General features: G+C 36.6%; 1 protein-coding gene across 1 annotated transcript in view; it reads left to right on the forward strand.

Annotated features, from left to right (window-relative positions):
* COL21A1 (collagen type XXI alpha 1 chain) overlaps nt 1-16918 on the forward strand; it is a 100188-nt gene that overhangs the window by 21021 nt on the left and 62249 nt on the right. Inside the window, exons 2-7 of the mRNA XM_065681486.1 lie at nt 3431-3548; nt 4834-5385; nt 9078-9246; nt 9381-9597; nt 12927-13100; nt 15782-15859. Of these exons, the coding sequence (XP_065537558.1) occupies nt 3461-3548; nt 4834-5385; nt 9078-9246; nt 9381-9597; nt 12927-13100; nt 15782-15859 (1278 nt within the window). The 5' untranslated portion in view covers nt 3431-3460. The remainder of the gene's footprint in view (nt 1-3430; nt 3549-4833; nt 5386-9077; nt 9247-9380; nt 9598-12926; nt 13101-15781; nt 15860-16918) is intronic.

A 16918-nucleotide genomic window follows, 5' to 3' on the forward strand; every position in this document is an offset into this window, starting at 1 on the left:
TTGCAGAGTTTTAAGACAACTTGGTGAGAGTTGACCAATAGTGTCATGAGGGGTGTGCCATTAATTTTTAGTCTGTTGTTTAAAATAGAAAGATGAATTAGGTGAATGCAGATGAGTGATAGAAGGAGAACACAAAGCTGAAAAATTCAGAGGACAGCACATTTCTCCTGGATATATGGGTGGAGCACACCACTGCCTATCCCCATGAATTTTCCTTTCCTTACTTCTTTCTTTTTCACTTTTTTTTTTTTTTTTACTTTACTTTTTTACTTACTTTCCCCTGTAACATCCCTCATCTCCTATCGGCAGTGCTTTTGACATGACTTTTCCGCTCTGTTCCTAAACTAGGTTCCCTGGCGTTCTCTGTACACCAGGACAGCCGTTAAATACTGCTTTCACATGTACTTCTCCCATGGTGAAGTATTGGTGTTTCTGTGGAGCACCTCCTTCTTCACAGGCAAAAGTCTTCCTTCCAGCCCCCTGCTCTCCCCACCCAGCCACCTCCCAGCATCTTCCTATTCCATGTAGCTTCTTTCATTCCTGTTGATCTGGAGGGTTCACCCCTGAAGGTGCCACTGGGTGTTTGTGAAAGGGTGAACAGAGGTGAAAGGGGGCAATGTCCTTTAAGGAAGGCAGTAATGGCCTCTGCAGCTGTTCATAAAAGGAGAGCTGTGCCAGCAAGCAGGACCTGACTTGCTCTTGCTTGTGGCATGAAGCATGTACAAATTTTGTGCTGTTCTTAAAATAATTTTATAGAGTCAGTGTGCTGTTTTATTTGCAAGAAAAGTGAAGACCGATACTGTGAAGTCACTATGTTGCTGTGGCTTTTTTATTTTCCATTTACACAGATTCTAAGAATGTTACATAAATAACCATTTAGACACCCACAGAGATGTCAAGCACCAACAATTACTTAATGTATTGTTGTGATATTTTCCTCAGTCATCTTTTTCACAACTATTCTTTATCAGATTATTCTTTATGAGTGCGTGCTCGCAGCCCAGAAAGCCAACTGTATCCTGGGCTGCATCAAAAGGAGTGTGACCAGCAGGTCGAAGGAGGTGATCCTGCCCCTCTACTCTGCGCACGTGAGACCTCACCTGGAGTATTGTGTGCAGTTCTGGTGTCCTCAACATAAGAAGGACATGGAACTGTTGGAGCAAGTCCAGAGGAGGGCCACGAGGATGATCAGGGGACTGGAGCACCTCCCTTGTGAAGACAGGCTAAGGAAGTTGGGACTGCTGGAGAAGAGAAGGGTGCGTGGAGACCTCATAGCAGCCTTCCAGTACCTGAAGGGGGCCTATAGGGATGCTGGGGAGGGACTCTTCGTCAGGGACTGTAGTAATAGGACAAGGAGTAATGTGTTTAAACTTAAACAGGGGAAGTTTAGATTGGATATAAGGAGGAAATTCTTTCCTGTTAGGGTGGTGAGACACTGGAATCGGTTGCCCAGGGAAGCTGTGAATGTTCCATTCTTGGCAGTGCTCAAGGCCAGGTTGGACACAGCCTTGGATGACATGGTTTAGTGTGAGGTGTCCCTGCCCATGGCAGGGGGGTTGGAACTAGACAATTTCAAGGTCCTTTCCAACCCTAACTGTTCTGTGATTCTATGATAATTTTTTCAGCCTTTTTTTTTGGGGGGGGGGGGGGGGGGCGGTGTTTGTAGGAGGTATCTGTAGGTTTTCTAGTTTGTTTGGGCCAGCATTGTGGGGTTTTTTTTGATGTATATCAGCTCTCTCTACAGTAGTCTGTCTTCTTTTTTTTTTTTTTTTGAGTTAGAGGCTGACATTTTTCCGAAATTCTCAAAGAATGCAGTTGTCCTTCATTAGTTGTCCTCTATTCAAATTCCCACATAGATTTAATTTCTTTGGTATTGCTCAATTTGGCATAGTGAGAGATGGGTTTTTCTCTTCAGTAAACACTTGCCATGAGAAAAACTGAAAGTGATTTTAAAATGATGACTCTTAAAAACCATCAAGTTTGACATAATCAATGTAAATATTCCACTTCTATGGTAAGTTTTTATCATGTATTACATGCCTATTACTCAATTTCATAGTTTAAACAGATCCTTTTTCAAGTAGCTGGGACAAGGAACTGTAACTTAATCTCTTTAAATGAAGTTGACATCCCAGTATTTGTGTTGAATCATTGAAACAGTGTGTTTATACCTTATCCCAAAGACCCCAGTGCTTCATCTGGTTTCTCACCCATTCAGATGCAAGGTGTGTGAATAACAAAGTACGGTGTTGCCTTGGTTACCCTGCAATTATCTGTAATCTGAAGGTGCTATTTAATAGCATAATAATTATGATTTTGCATGATTAATTTGGGGGATTACATTAGGTAGGAGTAGCATTTCCTGGAAACTGCCTTTTGTGAATTTCTTGAGATTGTTTTAAGATTGAGTTGTTTTTTTGTTGGTTTTCTTTTTTTTCTTAATGGAATGAGTGCTTTATAAACAGTGGAAAAAGCAAAGCAGCTGACTGAAAAGCTAGAGTAAATCAACTTACTGATTTTGTGGCACATTTTCTATTTGGCAAATACAGACCATGAATCTACTAGAAATGAACATGACATTGAAATTACTGCCTCTCTTCTTGTTATTGTCTTGCCCCCACAACTCTGTAATCTGTTTTCCCCTAAAAACATTTTCCTAAAAACATCATGTCAGATATATGCATCTTTAAAGAGAAAGGTCTATGTTTAATTGCTGTAGAATTTTGTTGCAGATAACAGCTTACTGGCTTCTTGATGGCTGCTCAGTATGTTATAGTGATTAAATGGCGTTCTCTTCAGTTTACTCACTTGACTAGTCCTGGAAAATAAAATGGTTACTGATTTCCATTTACCTATTTCTTCTCTTAAGAGGTACTTACAATAGGCATGCTGAATTGTGTTTTGGTGTATTTTTAGAAACTAACATAGACTAGAAGAAAAAGATATGAAAAGGGAAGGAGTCTTAGCCTTATTCAAGGAAGGCATTTCAATTTTCAAGAACCTTAGTGATAAACTAATGTGTAGTAGATGAAAACTAACATGACTGACAAAGCAAAGCTTGTAGAGAGAAGAGGAATATTTAGTCTTCTGGCTAAATGTAGAATACTTAAATTAGTGACCCTGACAGGTAGTTCTCTGTCCCTGGCTATATAACCTACTCATGTATGAACCTAGCAGGAGAAGTATGTAAATGTGCCCTGATGAAAAGTTATCTTTCAGTGGAAAGATGAGTGTTGTCGAATTTAGAATCTCAATTTTGGACTTGCATGCCTGACTCACACTTTTTTGGGTCTTGGATCCATTGCAGGCTGGCCTTACATCTGGGCTTGCAGATTTGATTCAAAGTTGTTCCTCATGCATAGGTTTTAAAAACACAGAAGGTTGGATTTGTTTTGCAGTATAACAACACTGTATTTTCTTTTCCATCTAGTTTAATCTCAAGATTGAAGATACAGTACAAATGGCACAGATCGTGACATTTTTTCAGATGCTATTCATTCTGCTACTTCGTGATTACACCTCAGCTGAAGATGGGGAAACAAGAGCTAGTAAGTCTTGATTTTTATATTTCACATAAGAGCAAATTCAAAGTGTCCCTTAAAATAAGAGTATCCATTTTCAGGCCCGCATGTACACTTCTGTTGTGATTTTTTGCATTATAATTTTGCTGGTGAAAGTCATGCAATATATGATAAGTAATTTAAATATCTTATTTCTGCTTTACAAAGGGGATATCTTTATTTCACTATGTGTCTAATAAATGCTCACAGGGGCAGATGGAACTGTAAAGCTCCAGTCTCGATTTAACCAGAAGTGTCTGTAGACAGATGTCAGGACAAGGCAAAGCTGTCCTTCCTGTGGTGGAGCTGCAGCCTTTCACAAAACAGAAAGCACAAGTACTTGGCAACCCCGATGATCCCATGTGCCATGGGATCAAAATAGTCTCTCCTGGTTTCAGCCATCTCTTTGGCACCTCATGTAGTAGTTATCTAATCTCCTTTTGTAGTCAGGGGAAGGTGTTTCTTTCCCTTGAGAGTTATTCCCTCCATCTGACAATGTGTATGTGAGATGGATAGGATTGTCTTATAGAAATGCTTGTGTCAGTCCATGGCCTGTAGTTGGCAATTTAGTCTAAAAGTTCCATTTATAAGTGACTACATCTAGGAGAGCTGAATCTATGTCAGAATCGTCATGCAGTTACATTATGTTTGTTAAATTCTTGCATGATTTTATATTCTGGAGGTTGAGCTTGTTCACTGATCATTTTTCTTCTACTAAAATCAGAATATGCTACCAGCAACGTTCTATCAAGACTCAGGATTTTATAATAGCTACTTCTGTAAGTGCCATGTGGCAGTGTCAGAAGTCAATTAAAATATATTTGTAAAAGGACTGGATATTACTGCTGAATTCTGCAGCATTCAGACTATAGTCTTTCTCTGCAGTGTACTTGGTTTGCTAACAAAAATGAGTTTTAATGTTTATCATCTCTGCAAAGAGATATGGAAAAAACCCAAAATGTATTTCCCTCTGTTGATTGCATGAAATACAATTACCAGTTAAGGAACTGAATTCCAGAATTTTTCATCATCATTTCCGGTGATAATGTAAAACAAGAAAATGGTTTGGTTTTCAGATAACAAGCTGTATTTGTGTGGCTTGCAGAAGCAGTCTTGTTTTCTTTGATAAACTCTGCTGATTTTTTTTTTTTAATTGAATGTATTTGTCAGTTTTGATTCTAATCCAAACAATAATTGATATGAAAAATATTTCCTGTGGAAGAAGAAGGTGGAATAGTTCATTAAAGTATTTGTTTGATTTCTTTTTTTAAAGGTTGCAGAACTGCTCCAGCAGATTTAGTTTTTATCTTAGATGGCTCTTACAGTGTTGGCCCAGAAAACTTTGAAATAATCAAAAGCTGGCTTGTCAATATTACAAGAAATTTTGACATAGGGCCAAAGTTTATTCAGGTTGGAGTCGTCCAGTACAGTGATTACCCTGTACTTGAAATTCCCCTTGGAACTCATGAATCCAATGAGAACCTTATCAGGGAAATGGAGTCAATACACTACTTGGGAGGAAATACAAGAACAGGAAGAGCTATTCAGTTTGCCTTTGACCATCTTTTTGCAAAATCTTCAAGATTTTTAACAAAAATAGCAGTTGTTCTCACTGATGGAAAGTCTCAAGATGAAGTCAAGGACGTAGCAGCAGAAGCAAGGAAAAATAAAATCACTTTGTTTGCTATCGGTGTTGGCTCAGAAATTGAGGAGGATGAACTTAAAGCTATTGCCAACAAGCCTTCATCAACTTACGTATTTTATGTTGAAGATTATATTGCAATATCAAGAATTAAAGAAGTTATAAAGCAGAAACTCTGTGAAGGTAAGTAATGGATTATAAAATATTTTAGGTGTTCAGAATGTAGTCATATGCTTGTATTTCCTTATTTCATAAGCAGAATGTGTTATTAATGTAACCTAAGACACCTGTTAATCTTTACTACCATCTTTCATTTTGATCCTGTTTGCAGAAATCACTCCAAAACATTATTTTATCCATGAAACCAAGAGGTATATTTGGGAAAGTTATGGTGCTTTAACACAGTGTGCATTCAATCACAGCATGTAGGATTATGTTCTAAACCCTCAATCTTTTTGCATTGATAAAATTTAGAAACCCTGTAATAGTTGAGCAATTTTCATAGTGCTGAGAATATAGGGCTTACGTTATCCTTTTCCTGGGTGTGACTGATGCTGATCCACAATCTAGCATTTCTTCTTGACAGTAGAGGGGACAGCCTATCATTACAAACAGGAGTTCTTCAGCTAGTATTTGTAAAAAAATAATATAAAAAAAGCTCTTGGCAAAAGTGCCTGGATTTGTAACAATCTGTTATGAGCTTTTTTAGAAGGATTTTATAGAAGAATTAGCCAAGACCAACTTTGTAAAGTGACTCTTTAGCTTTAGAATGCTAGCAGCATTACAGCATGGAGTTTTCTGATAACTTTGTGTAACAATGGCTTTCCATATATATAAAAAAGCAAATTGCTTCTAAAATATATCACTCAGAAGGACTCTGTGATACAATGAATCTTTATTAGCGCTATTTTGTACATGTTTTATCACCAAAAATTGCTGCAAGTCGTATTTCAGTTGTACCATATTTCTGCACTTAGTAAGAATGAAAAACAAATTTTGTTTGCTGTCACTTTGAGAATGGAGTTCATTGAAAAAATATGGTGATACTTATGCTGAGGATAATAGTGTTTATTTCTTGCTACACTTAAGAAAATCATAATAATTCCTTGTGGCTGATGCGTCAAGGTGGTCAGTCCAAAAATTAAATCAGCTTAGTGCAGCTAAATTCCTTAACAGAACCACATGCAGGGAGAAACTCCTCAAGTACAATATTTTCTTTAAATAAAGTTTAGAAGAAGTGATATTACATTTCATCAAGATGGGTTTTCTGCTTTCAGAATTAACTAGTATCCTTTGAAATTCAGCCGTGGTATTTGACATGACTCTCATATCAGTAATCTGCAAATGTTGACTACATACCCAGAAGTGTACTTACTGTTTAAGTGACCCTTTGCTTCCACTCTCTTCTGTTGTGCTCTTTACTCGTGTTGGCATTGAGATGCCTCTCTCAAAGAGCGATCAAAGCCAGCTGACAGCTTCATTTCTATCCACAATGTCTTTAGCAGGTGAACTGAAAGACTAGTAAACTGGAAATTTTATATTTGAGTGGTGTTTTATTCATGTTGTTAAGATTCATATTGACTCTGGAAGAGGAAGTTCCATGAGGGCAAAGCAGCAATGAGTTGACTGTGATCAACAACATGAAACTGCCTGAATATTTTGCAGTTCTCTCTTGATTGTCTTTATTTTAATGTCTAAAAAATTGCTGACCTTTACTCTGTGGCATTTTTAACTTTGTTATATGAATATGGATATAAGAGCATAGGGGCAGTATTTCCTTCATGAAAAAAGGATGCTGAGGTTTGCTGGATCATGTAGTGAGTAGTGCTATTACAGCCTTGTAGATGGAGGGCGCTGGTGTGCCTTTTGGGAGCTCTCATGTTGGTTTTAGAGTATGGCAGGGGGAAAAAACCTGCTGGACCTGTCATCCAGTAAGGACGATGTGACTAAAGGAATCCTTAAACATTCTAGAAGTCAAATGTTCCTGTAGTAATATTCTCTAGAAAAAATACAGAAAGCTTGTGTGTCAGGCATTTAAGAACATTACTCAATGCAGTCCTCAGAAGTATGTCTGGAGGATTCTAAGAAAAGTTCCTTTGTGCTGGATATTGGGAATTAACATGAAAAAGTTATTTCATGCTTCAGGAACTAGAAATAAAGCATCTGAAAACTAGATAAACTCTAAAAGGGGAAAAAAAATCAATGTATGCTAGAGAGCTGCTGTGACTGATATTTTGCATGGGAAACACATTTCTTATGAAAGACAGTTCTTAATTTTGCCAGTGACTTCTGCATCCTGTATAATGGGTATGTATCAAAATAATCCAGCCTGAAGATAATCCAGAAGGTCCCAAAAATATCTGTCTTACTGGGAATGTTTTAATTTTTCAGTGTGCCATTAGAAATAAAGAATGGTTTCTTAATATATAATTTTACATATGCTTAATTTGTAATGTATTGGTTTAGAATAGTTACTTTGGTGCTGATCCAGAGTAATGGCCCTCTCATATAAAGTAATCCTAGTTCTGCAATTATTTTTTTATTTTTACATCAAATTTCTAATACTGCAACTGGTAATAGATTCTTCCATTCATTTTCATGTCAGTGTATGCGATTATCTGTAATCTCTATTAATACTGGCAGTGTGACCGTTATTCAGCTTTCAAATAGATGAGTTTAGAAAATGTTTCCATGACAACAATCTGCGAGTCAGGTAGTGTTTTGCTGTGAGGAGAAAAAGAATACTAAGGGGAATGTATGTGGCTTCTTACTGCTGCCCCAGGTACATGTGGCATCTTCCCTTAGGGTGAATTGTCCTTTCCTACCATAGGTACTCTGTGCAGACACTTAGCTGGATTTTCTTAAGAGTTTATATATCCTGCCTCCCCCACCAGAATGGAGTAGCTTCTGAGTGCCCTTGGGTTGGTTAGGAAAGGAAGTCATGCAGTGTTGCTCGTGTTGTAAAGAGAAGCCAGTACAGACCTGTTGAGATTATAATTCCCTGACAAATGAGTTTTCCAGCCCATGGCTGGTAAGGATGGAGATGAGAGCACTCTCCACCCCTTTTTTGGAATGTATTCTTAACCTCTTCCCTTTCTATGAACTGATGCTTTTCTGAAGAAACAATGTGAAATGAATTATAAAATTGTATTTATAGTAAACAGTTTAGCATAATTTTAATAAAAAGTTGTTTCTTTTTATTGATTTATTACTCTAATACAGTGTTGGCTTTAGCATTAAATTTCACTGTTCTCGCTTTTTGTTTTTAGACAACTTAGGTTCACTGCCTAGTATTTTTTTGTGTAAAGAGAATTAAACAGAGATGACATTCAGCTAACTTTAGTTTTCACAGAAAATACTTCACACAATATTTGTCCAGTTAGAACAGCTTCAAGCAGATTTCAGTGTAACAGACAAAATAGATCAGAGTCCATTTTGAGCAAAGTAAAATTAAAAAGTTAGTTGTAGATATTTCTACCTTTGTCTGTTTTCAATCCTGTTTTTTAATTTGGGTTGGATTTTGGATGAATTCAAATTGTTAGTGCATTGTGGAAATTAAGTTCTGTAACTTTTTAGCATTTTGAAACCATAGAATTTTAGAAATTAAATTCAATTTTTTATTAGTCATATACAGTAATACCTTTTAACTGCAATGAGTAACAATTCAAAACAGTATGTGAACGTAATTGCAGTAAAATATGACAACTCAGTGTTATTGTTTCATGTCTCAAAGGATTCTGCATGTCACTTCTCTCACACTTGAGAGAACTGGCAGTTCTCAATTCTCATTTCTTAAAAGGCAAAAAAAAAGGTAAATGGGAAGTTACTTCTCTAAGTAATATTTTTGTACTGTATTTGCATTTGTTACTTTGCAGAATCTGTTTGTCCGACAAGAATTCCAGTGGCAGCTCGAGATGAAAAAGGATTTGACATTCTTGTAGGATTAGGTGTGAAGAAAAAGGTTAAAAAGAGAATTCAAATACCAAGCACTAATGCAAAAGCTTTTGAAGTTACCTCAAGTGTTGATCTGTCAGAATTGACAAGGTATTTAAATTTATAAATATACTTGTAAATTTAGTATGATTTTTTTCTTTTTGTTTGCTTAAAGTGAGACTTATTTTAAGATTTATACTTATGTTCAAGTACTGTCTTTTTTTTTCCCCTTCATCCTTACTTAGGAATGTGTTTCCAGAAGGTCTGCCTCCATCCTATGTGTTTGTTTCCACTCAAAGATTTAAAGTAAAAAAGACATGGGATTTGTGGAGAATTCTCAGTCTGGATAAGAGACCACAAATAGCAGTCACTGTTAATGGCGAAGAGAAAACATTATCATTCACTACAACAAGTTTAATAAATGGCACACAAGTTATTACTTTTGCTGCACCTCCTGTAAAGGTAAGGAGTAAGTCATTGTGCTGGAATACTCACTTAAGTACACATTAGTCCTTTGCCCTTGATTTTTTTTTAAAATGCATGGTCTTATTTCTGGCTGCTTAGGCATTTAAAAATGGATGGGAGGTGCTTTATCCATATTTCCAGAGTGTCCATGGTGATCATGACTGTAAATGCTTTGCAGGTGCTTTCTACTCAGTAGTTTCCAGCAGGTAATCACAGAGACGTTTTTTGACACAGCTCTTTGATTACCATAGAAAACACTGGAAAGTGTTTTCTGCCTTTGATATGGAGACTAGGAAATGCCAATGAAAACAGTTCATTTATAGAGAGAGAGATTTTGTTAAGTGTCTAGATTTCTTGATAATTCACAATGACTGAAGTTACTTCTTCAGAAGAGTAAATGCAAGTTTGCAAAAAGACAGTTCAATCTGGATTTGTCTAGCTCTCCTGATAAAAATTCCTTTCGGCTCCTATTTTTCTCATTCGAGGGATTCCCTTCTTTGTGCAAACCAATTTTATTGTCTTCTAGTGTAATCTGGAGGTTCTCATTAAAGCTTTCTTCAGTAAGAGTGGTGTCCCTCAGGGATCGGTGTTGGGATCAGTTTTGTTCAACATCTCTGCTGTTGACATGGACAGTGGGATTGAGTGCGCCCTCAGCAAGTTTGCCGATGACACCAAGCTGTGTGGTTTGGTTGATACGCTGGAGGGAAGGAATGCCATGCAGAGGGACCTTGACACGCTTGTGAGGTGGGCTGATGCCAACCTTATGAAGTTCAACCATGCCAAGTGCAAGGTCCTACACCTGGGTCGGAGCAATCCCAGGCACAGCTCTGGGAATAACTCTGCACAGTTGGGCAGAGAAGAGATTCAGAGCAGCCCTGAGGAGAAGGACTTGGGGGTGCTGGTCGATGAGAAAATGAACATGAGCCGGCTTCAGTGTGTGCTCGCAGCCCAGAAAGCCAACCGTATCCTGGGCTGCATCAAAAGGAGCGTGACCAGCAGGTCGAAGGAGGTGATCCTGCCCCTCTACTCTGCTCTTATGAGACCTCACTTGGAGTACTGTGTGCAGTTCTTGTGTCCTCAACATAAAAAGGACATGGAACTGCTGGAATAAGTCCAGAGGAGGGCCACGAGGATGATCAGGGGACTGGAGCACCTCCCGTATGAAGACAGGCTGAGAAAGTTGGGGCTGTTCAGCCTGGAGAAGAGAAGGCTGCGTGGAGACCTCATAGAAGCCTTCCAGTGTCTGAAGGGGGGCTGTACGAATGCTGGGGAGGGACTCTTCATTAGGGACTGTAGTGACAGGACAAGGGGTAATGGGTTCAACCTTAAAGAGGGGAAGTTTAGATTGGATATGAGGAGGACATTCTTTACTGTGAGGATGATGAGGCATTGGAATGGGTTGCTCGGGGAAGTTGTGAATGCTCCATCCCTGGCAGTGTTCAAGGCCAGGTTGGACAGAGCCTTGGGTGGGATGGTTTTGTGTGAGGTTTGGAACTAGATGATCTTAAGGTTCTTTCCAACCCTAACTAATCTATGATTCTATGAATTTCCAGTGACGTATTCAGCTCTTGTAAGGAAATGTCTCAGTTGCAGGTGAGACAAGAGGGAAGGAGATTGAATGTCTCTACTCCTGTATTTGTAGCAGTATAGGAATGTGCAGCCCACAGATTCCTGTTCCTACTGCAGATAGTATTGTTTAAGTGAACAAAGAGGGATGGTTCAACAGACAAAAGAGTGGGAAAGATCTATCACTGGTGTGCTTCATAGCCAAGTGGGCTCAGTTTTTCTGGTAAGTGGTGGCCTGCATTTGAATCCTTACTCCACATCAGGCTGAAGGAATTTGAAATATAAATCCTCAGAGAAAGAAGGACTATCCAAGAGAAGGTCCTTGCTAAGCTTTTGCTAGGGAGAGATATTTCACTGTGTTATTGGATGGAAAATTTTACTTTTTCTTTCCAAATTTCCTCTGCCTTTTTATACTTATTTGTAGATCATTTATTTATTTAGTTTCTAAGAAAGCACCATTTGCATTTTTGATTTACTGGAAATTGTTAGAAAATTCAGAAAATTTCAAGTAAATTCAAAAATTTTTATTTGTCTGTTTCTTGCAGCTCCAGTGACAAATCAATCTTATTCTTGCAGTCCCAGGTATCCATGAACTTCATTCACCATGAGAAGACGACTTTTTCTTCCTTTCTTTCTGTTTTTTTTTTTTTTTTTTTTTTGTGTGTTTCTCCATGTTTGCATTGCTGTTACGGATAAAATAATTTTATGACCTTTTTAGAGCTGTATGTCTGCAAACACATCATAAATGTCACTGTGCTTTTAATGAAACTTTTTATTTAATAAAGCTCCATGATAATTTATCTCTTTTACTCAGGAAAATTTGAAATGTTATCTGTTCTGACCTGTTTTTTATTTTATCTTGTAATGAGAGCCATTGTAAATAAATAAACCCCCAATCTACAAATGAAGATAAAATAGAAACAGAGGTGCTATCAAAGGGTGTATGCTATTGAGTGACGTAATCTTAATTTCTGTTTATGTCCTCAAAAGGTAATAAAGATATATAAGACTGAGAGATGTATGTTTTAGTTTACTCTTATGTATACCAGTTTAGTGTGGGATTAATCTCTATTAAATTTAGCCATATAAAAGATAAGCATCTAGTCTAGTCTAGGCTAAAGTGCTAGGTTGTATTTGAAATTAATAGATCAGCTCCAGAAGACGGCATGTTGAATTTAATTTATAAAGTAGGTTGAGATATCTTTCATTTCCTAACACTTTTAGAACTATGCTATTTGTTTAAATCTTGAGCTTTAGAAGTTTGATGTTTGTGAGATGATGAATGTAATATTTAGTTTATTCATGTCAATATTGTGATTCTTGCTGCCAATATCATGTCTGTTGTCTCATTTTTTTTCGTAAGAGATTAAGTAGAAAGACTTAAGTAACAATTTGTTTCACCATGATTTAAGATCTGAAGTGTTCAAGACATTATACCATTGCTGGAAAAAAACGCCTCTGGTTTCTTATTTTTAGCAAATACATGTTTGTGCATGTTCAAGGTCATAAACTGAAAAAAATCTATGTGAGTTTAATTCCTATTTCAGAATTATTTTTTATGATTACCAAATATTATCTACTCAATTATGATATTACTTGGCAAATAGTTTTTGCCTATACGGTTTACAAATTTTTGTGTGATGAAACCTGGAACATTGATCATCTCAGCCACTAGCAGTAGCTTAAGTGCTGAAATGCAGTTTTATCCTTATTTAAATTGAAGACATTTAGTTTTAAACAATTCTGTTTTCTTTTCTTAGACATTGTTTGATGAAGGCTGGCACCAACTTCGTCTCTTGGTAACAGAAGACTCTGTAACTTTGTATATAGATGGCCAAGAAATTGAAACAAAGCCATTGCATCCTGTTTTAGGTATTTACATCAGTGGCCTAACCCAAATAGGAAAGTATTCTGGAAAGGAGGAAACTGTACAGGTAAACATATGCTAAACTCAATAATAAAGAAATTCTGCTGTAGGTTAACACTGCATTAGTCCCTTCTGTTTTCTTGAACTTACTCTTCTAATTTACACTGGGCTGAAATTTGATATACAAAAGTTTTAATAGTTAAAAGGGAACATAAATGGTGACTGGGAGATTCAGGACATTCTGTGTACTGGATGCTTAATTGGCCTCACTGATTTCAAAGAGCATTCAGTTTTCACTGAAACTCAAATCTGATGCAGTGTAGTCCCCTGAATTTGGGAAATAGTGTCTCAAAGCAAGGATTTCTTCTGTGCTTGGCATCGCATGTTATTTCCTTCCATCAGTATATGGATTATGCTGGAAAAGAGGGAGAGAACAAAATTTTGATGAAGTTTCTTTCTCATCGTTAGCTGTCAGAAAAGTACTATCAGCTCTGTTTCTGTCACACTGCAAATATTTGATACTCAAACTGTCACTGATCTGGCTGTGCTGGAAACTCCCCCTGAAAACCCTTCACCAAGGATCTCCTCTATTCTGAGAAACATTAAAGTTCTTTTGCCTTCAGCTCTTTGCAGACACCAAAAAGCTGGTTAAAACTTCAGGCTGTATTGGTAAAGGCTGCATAGTCCTGTAGTGAAGACTGCTATGTTGACAGTGTTCTAGATGCTGGTGAAATAGATAATTTTCTTATATTTATAGCAATGCAGTAATGACTAATTAGACTGATAGTAATAACTAATTAGACTGATAGTAATGGAAACAATACTAAGAAATACTGAATTACATAGGTATTATTTTTAGTTATTTTGAAAGTATGCTTTTTTTGTACACTCATTTCATGATCCTTACTGCTACCATTAAAATATATTAATGCTCTTTGCATCATCTTCAAGAACTCTCTTCAGATGTCTTTACTTAGTTACTCCTGAATTTTATGTATTTGTAGCCAGGCTTCAGTTCTATTATTATCATATTCTTAAAGAGTGCATGGGAACTTGGATGATGCACTGTGTGTGTGACTCAGCATTCCTGGTGGTGACGTTGTCTGTATACTGAAGTACCCCTTTGTGAAAACTACTGAATGTTTGTCACAGATTTCTAGTGGGACTTCAAGCACTTATTGCAAGAAAAGTAGAGATTTCAGAATTGTACTCAATTGTCTCATGCATTTTCTCTGTGCAGGATAATCCCATTTTCATAGTTTTGTGCATTCTAGGATTAGAGGGTTAGTTATTTGTTTTTGTTGTGCCTTATATTTTCGCTTAAATCACTGCAGAAATGGGACTTTTATAGATTCCCAGTAATATGGTTACTGAGTTAAAGAATGTTAGTAGCTAGACATGTTATCTAAAATAAAAGCATTTTAGGAATGTGGAATTGTATGAGAAGCCGCATCTGATAGTGGCCTGGAAGAAAAGTAGAAAATCTGCCTCAGGTTGCAATTTTATGTTTCCAGATGATTTTTATAATCTAAAAAACATATTTCATTTCTCCACTTTCTCAGTCTGTGATGCATTCTGCAAAGCATTAACATTTAAACTTTGCCAGGGTATTTCTATTCAAACTATGATTATAGAGAAATATTTTAATGAACCTGCATACCACTTTCATATGAAAATGCATACATACTTTCAATGAAAAGGTATTTGGAAACCCTTAAAGAAAGAAATACTTTTAAATTGGATGCAAAGTATGATACAAGAATATATTTCAGAGATTCTTTGGTGAACATTCATTCTCTTTCTGTGTTCTGATTCAGATGTTTTCTGGTGATATTTTGCAAGTGTTCTTGATTTAATTAGGAACTTAGGGGCTGCAGTGCTTGCCAGTGTAGCGCTGATGAACTTGTGTACATACTGAAGTATTGTGAATTTTAGACAGTTTAAAGTTGAAAACATATATCAGTAGGCATGGTATTAACAGACTCCATTTTCTGTGCTTTCCCTGCTCCAGCTTGTAGCTATGATTTCATATGAGTGTAATGGCTTTTTTCTCTTTGGATTAAGGATAATTTATTCTAGAAAAGCTGTCTTCAATGATATGGTTTTTTTTTTTAACTATAGCTGTAGAGCACAATGCACAAACTTTTGCTTACCTGGTGCCTGTGTTTTTACTGGTTGCCTTTTAAAGCTTTACGTTATACAGCTGAACTCCAAATGAAATTCTTTTAAGCATCAGGGATGCCTTCCGATGCTTCACCAACACTTACTAATCTTACATCTAGTAGAGGCAGGTCAGTGTTAGAAACGTCTTCCAAGGACTCTTAAGGTAAAATGGGAAAGGTTGGTTTTGCCTGAGCTGTTGTAACTTGTTTCCCTGTTATATTGGCAGCCAGTGTAATTCGTGCTGTGCGTGTTTGGATTTATTGCCAAGGATTAGGGGGGTGATTTCTATTATTTTAGAAACAAAAATCTTGGATTGATTATATTTCTTTAAATAATGCTGTTACAGAATGTTCAATTGGTTGCATGTAATAATCATTTTAAGTAGTCTGACAAAAAATGTTTCTGCATCTTTGATTTTTAACTGTAGGGGGGACACAGAGCTTCCAATTTCTCTTTCTCTTTAATATTTTGCTCATTTATTCTATACTTGTGGAAGATACAGTTTAAGAAGAACATAGTTTAAACTGACAGTGTCAGAAAATGAATACTTTATCTAAAAAAAGTCTTTCATGTTTTGAATTATAGTTTGATATACAAAAACTGCGAATCTACTGTGACCCAGAGCAAAATAATCGAGAAACAATCTGTGAGATCCCGGGATTTGTGAGTATGATAAATGAACTTTTGAGGACTACTTGGCATTTTTTAGAAATCGCTTTAATGCTGACTTGGCGAATTCTTAAAATAAGTCATATTCAGCTGGTGCAAACAAATGCTTGTTGCATGTGCAATATCAACTGATTCAGAACTTGTGTGCTTTCAGCATTATTTTTGCACAAATATATTTTAGAAGTTTTTTTAACTTAGATATTTGACGGTAGGAATTTGACTGCAGTATAGAAGAATCTTGGAATCTTCTGTTACAGTTTAAGATTTGAAATGCTTAAAGAAAACGACTAGGTTACAGCAGGGTAAAATACTTTAAATATTACTTTTTAACTTACCTGGTATAGTTCTTGCTACTTGTCAGGTAATTTAAAACCTGAGATTTTTTAATATAATCAACAAACCTATATTTTTAAGTCACTTTTCCCTATCAGAAGTATCTGTAAATATCTCATTAAAGTTGCCAAAATTTCATGAAGTGTATTGTAGATAGGATGAAAATAAAATCAGGATTTTATGATTCATGTGCACAATTAGGAAGCTTATGGGGATCCATCGATCCTTTGCCCTCTTACTTGCAGTTAATTGTACAGTGAAATATGGAACACATGCAAACAGATTTGGAAACCATTCATGACACAGGGTTTGGGCCAGATTTTTGAAAGTATTCATCTCCCATATCAAAATATAATCAAGAGATTATTTTCTACATAAAGTTTCATTCAAAATGTCCTCCTTTGTTCGGTGTCTAAAACAAACTGGGCTAAAGATAATCAGACACCAGTGTCTTACTTTGTAAATCCATATTGTTCATGTTGTGATTTGATTTATCATTAGGTCCATTTAGCCAGTTTGACAATAGGACCTGTAAATCTTCAACATCCAGATGCATTATTTTTTTTGTCAGACTTGCCCAGACACCCAGCTAATCTGTTTTTCTTCTATTTATTTGTGTCTGTTGCAGTCAGCACCCTTATTAGGGCTTTTCAAAACTTGCTGCTTTCATTTAAGTAACAAACAGCTGGCTGAATTATTAGCTGTTCTGAAATCTGTGTG

This window comes from Lathamus discolor, chromosome 5, assembly GCF_037157495.1.
Source record: "Lathamus discolor isolate bLatDis1 chromosome 5, bLatDis1.hap1, whole genome shotgun sequence".
Lineage (NCBI taxonomy): Eukaryota > Metazoa > Chordata > Aves > Psittaciformes > Psittacidae > Lathamus > Lathamus discolor.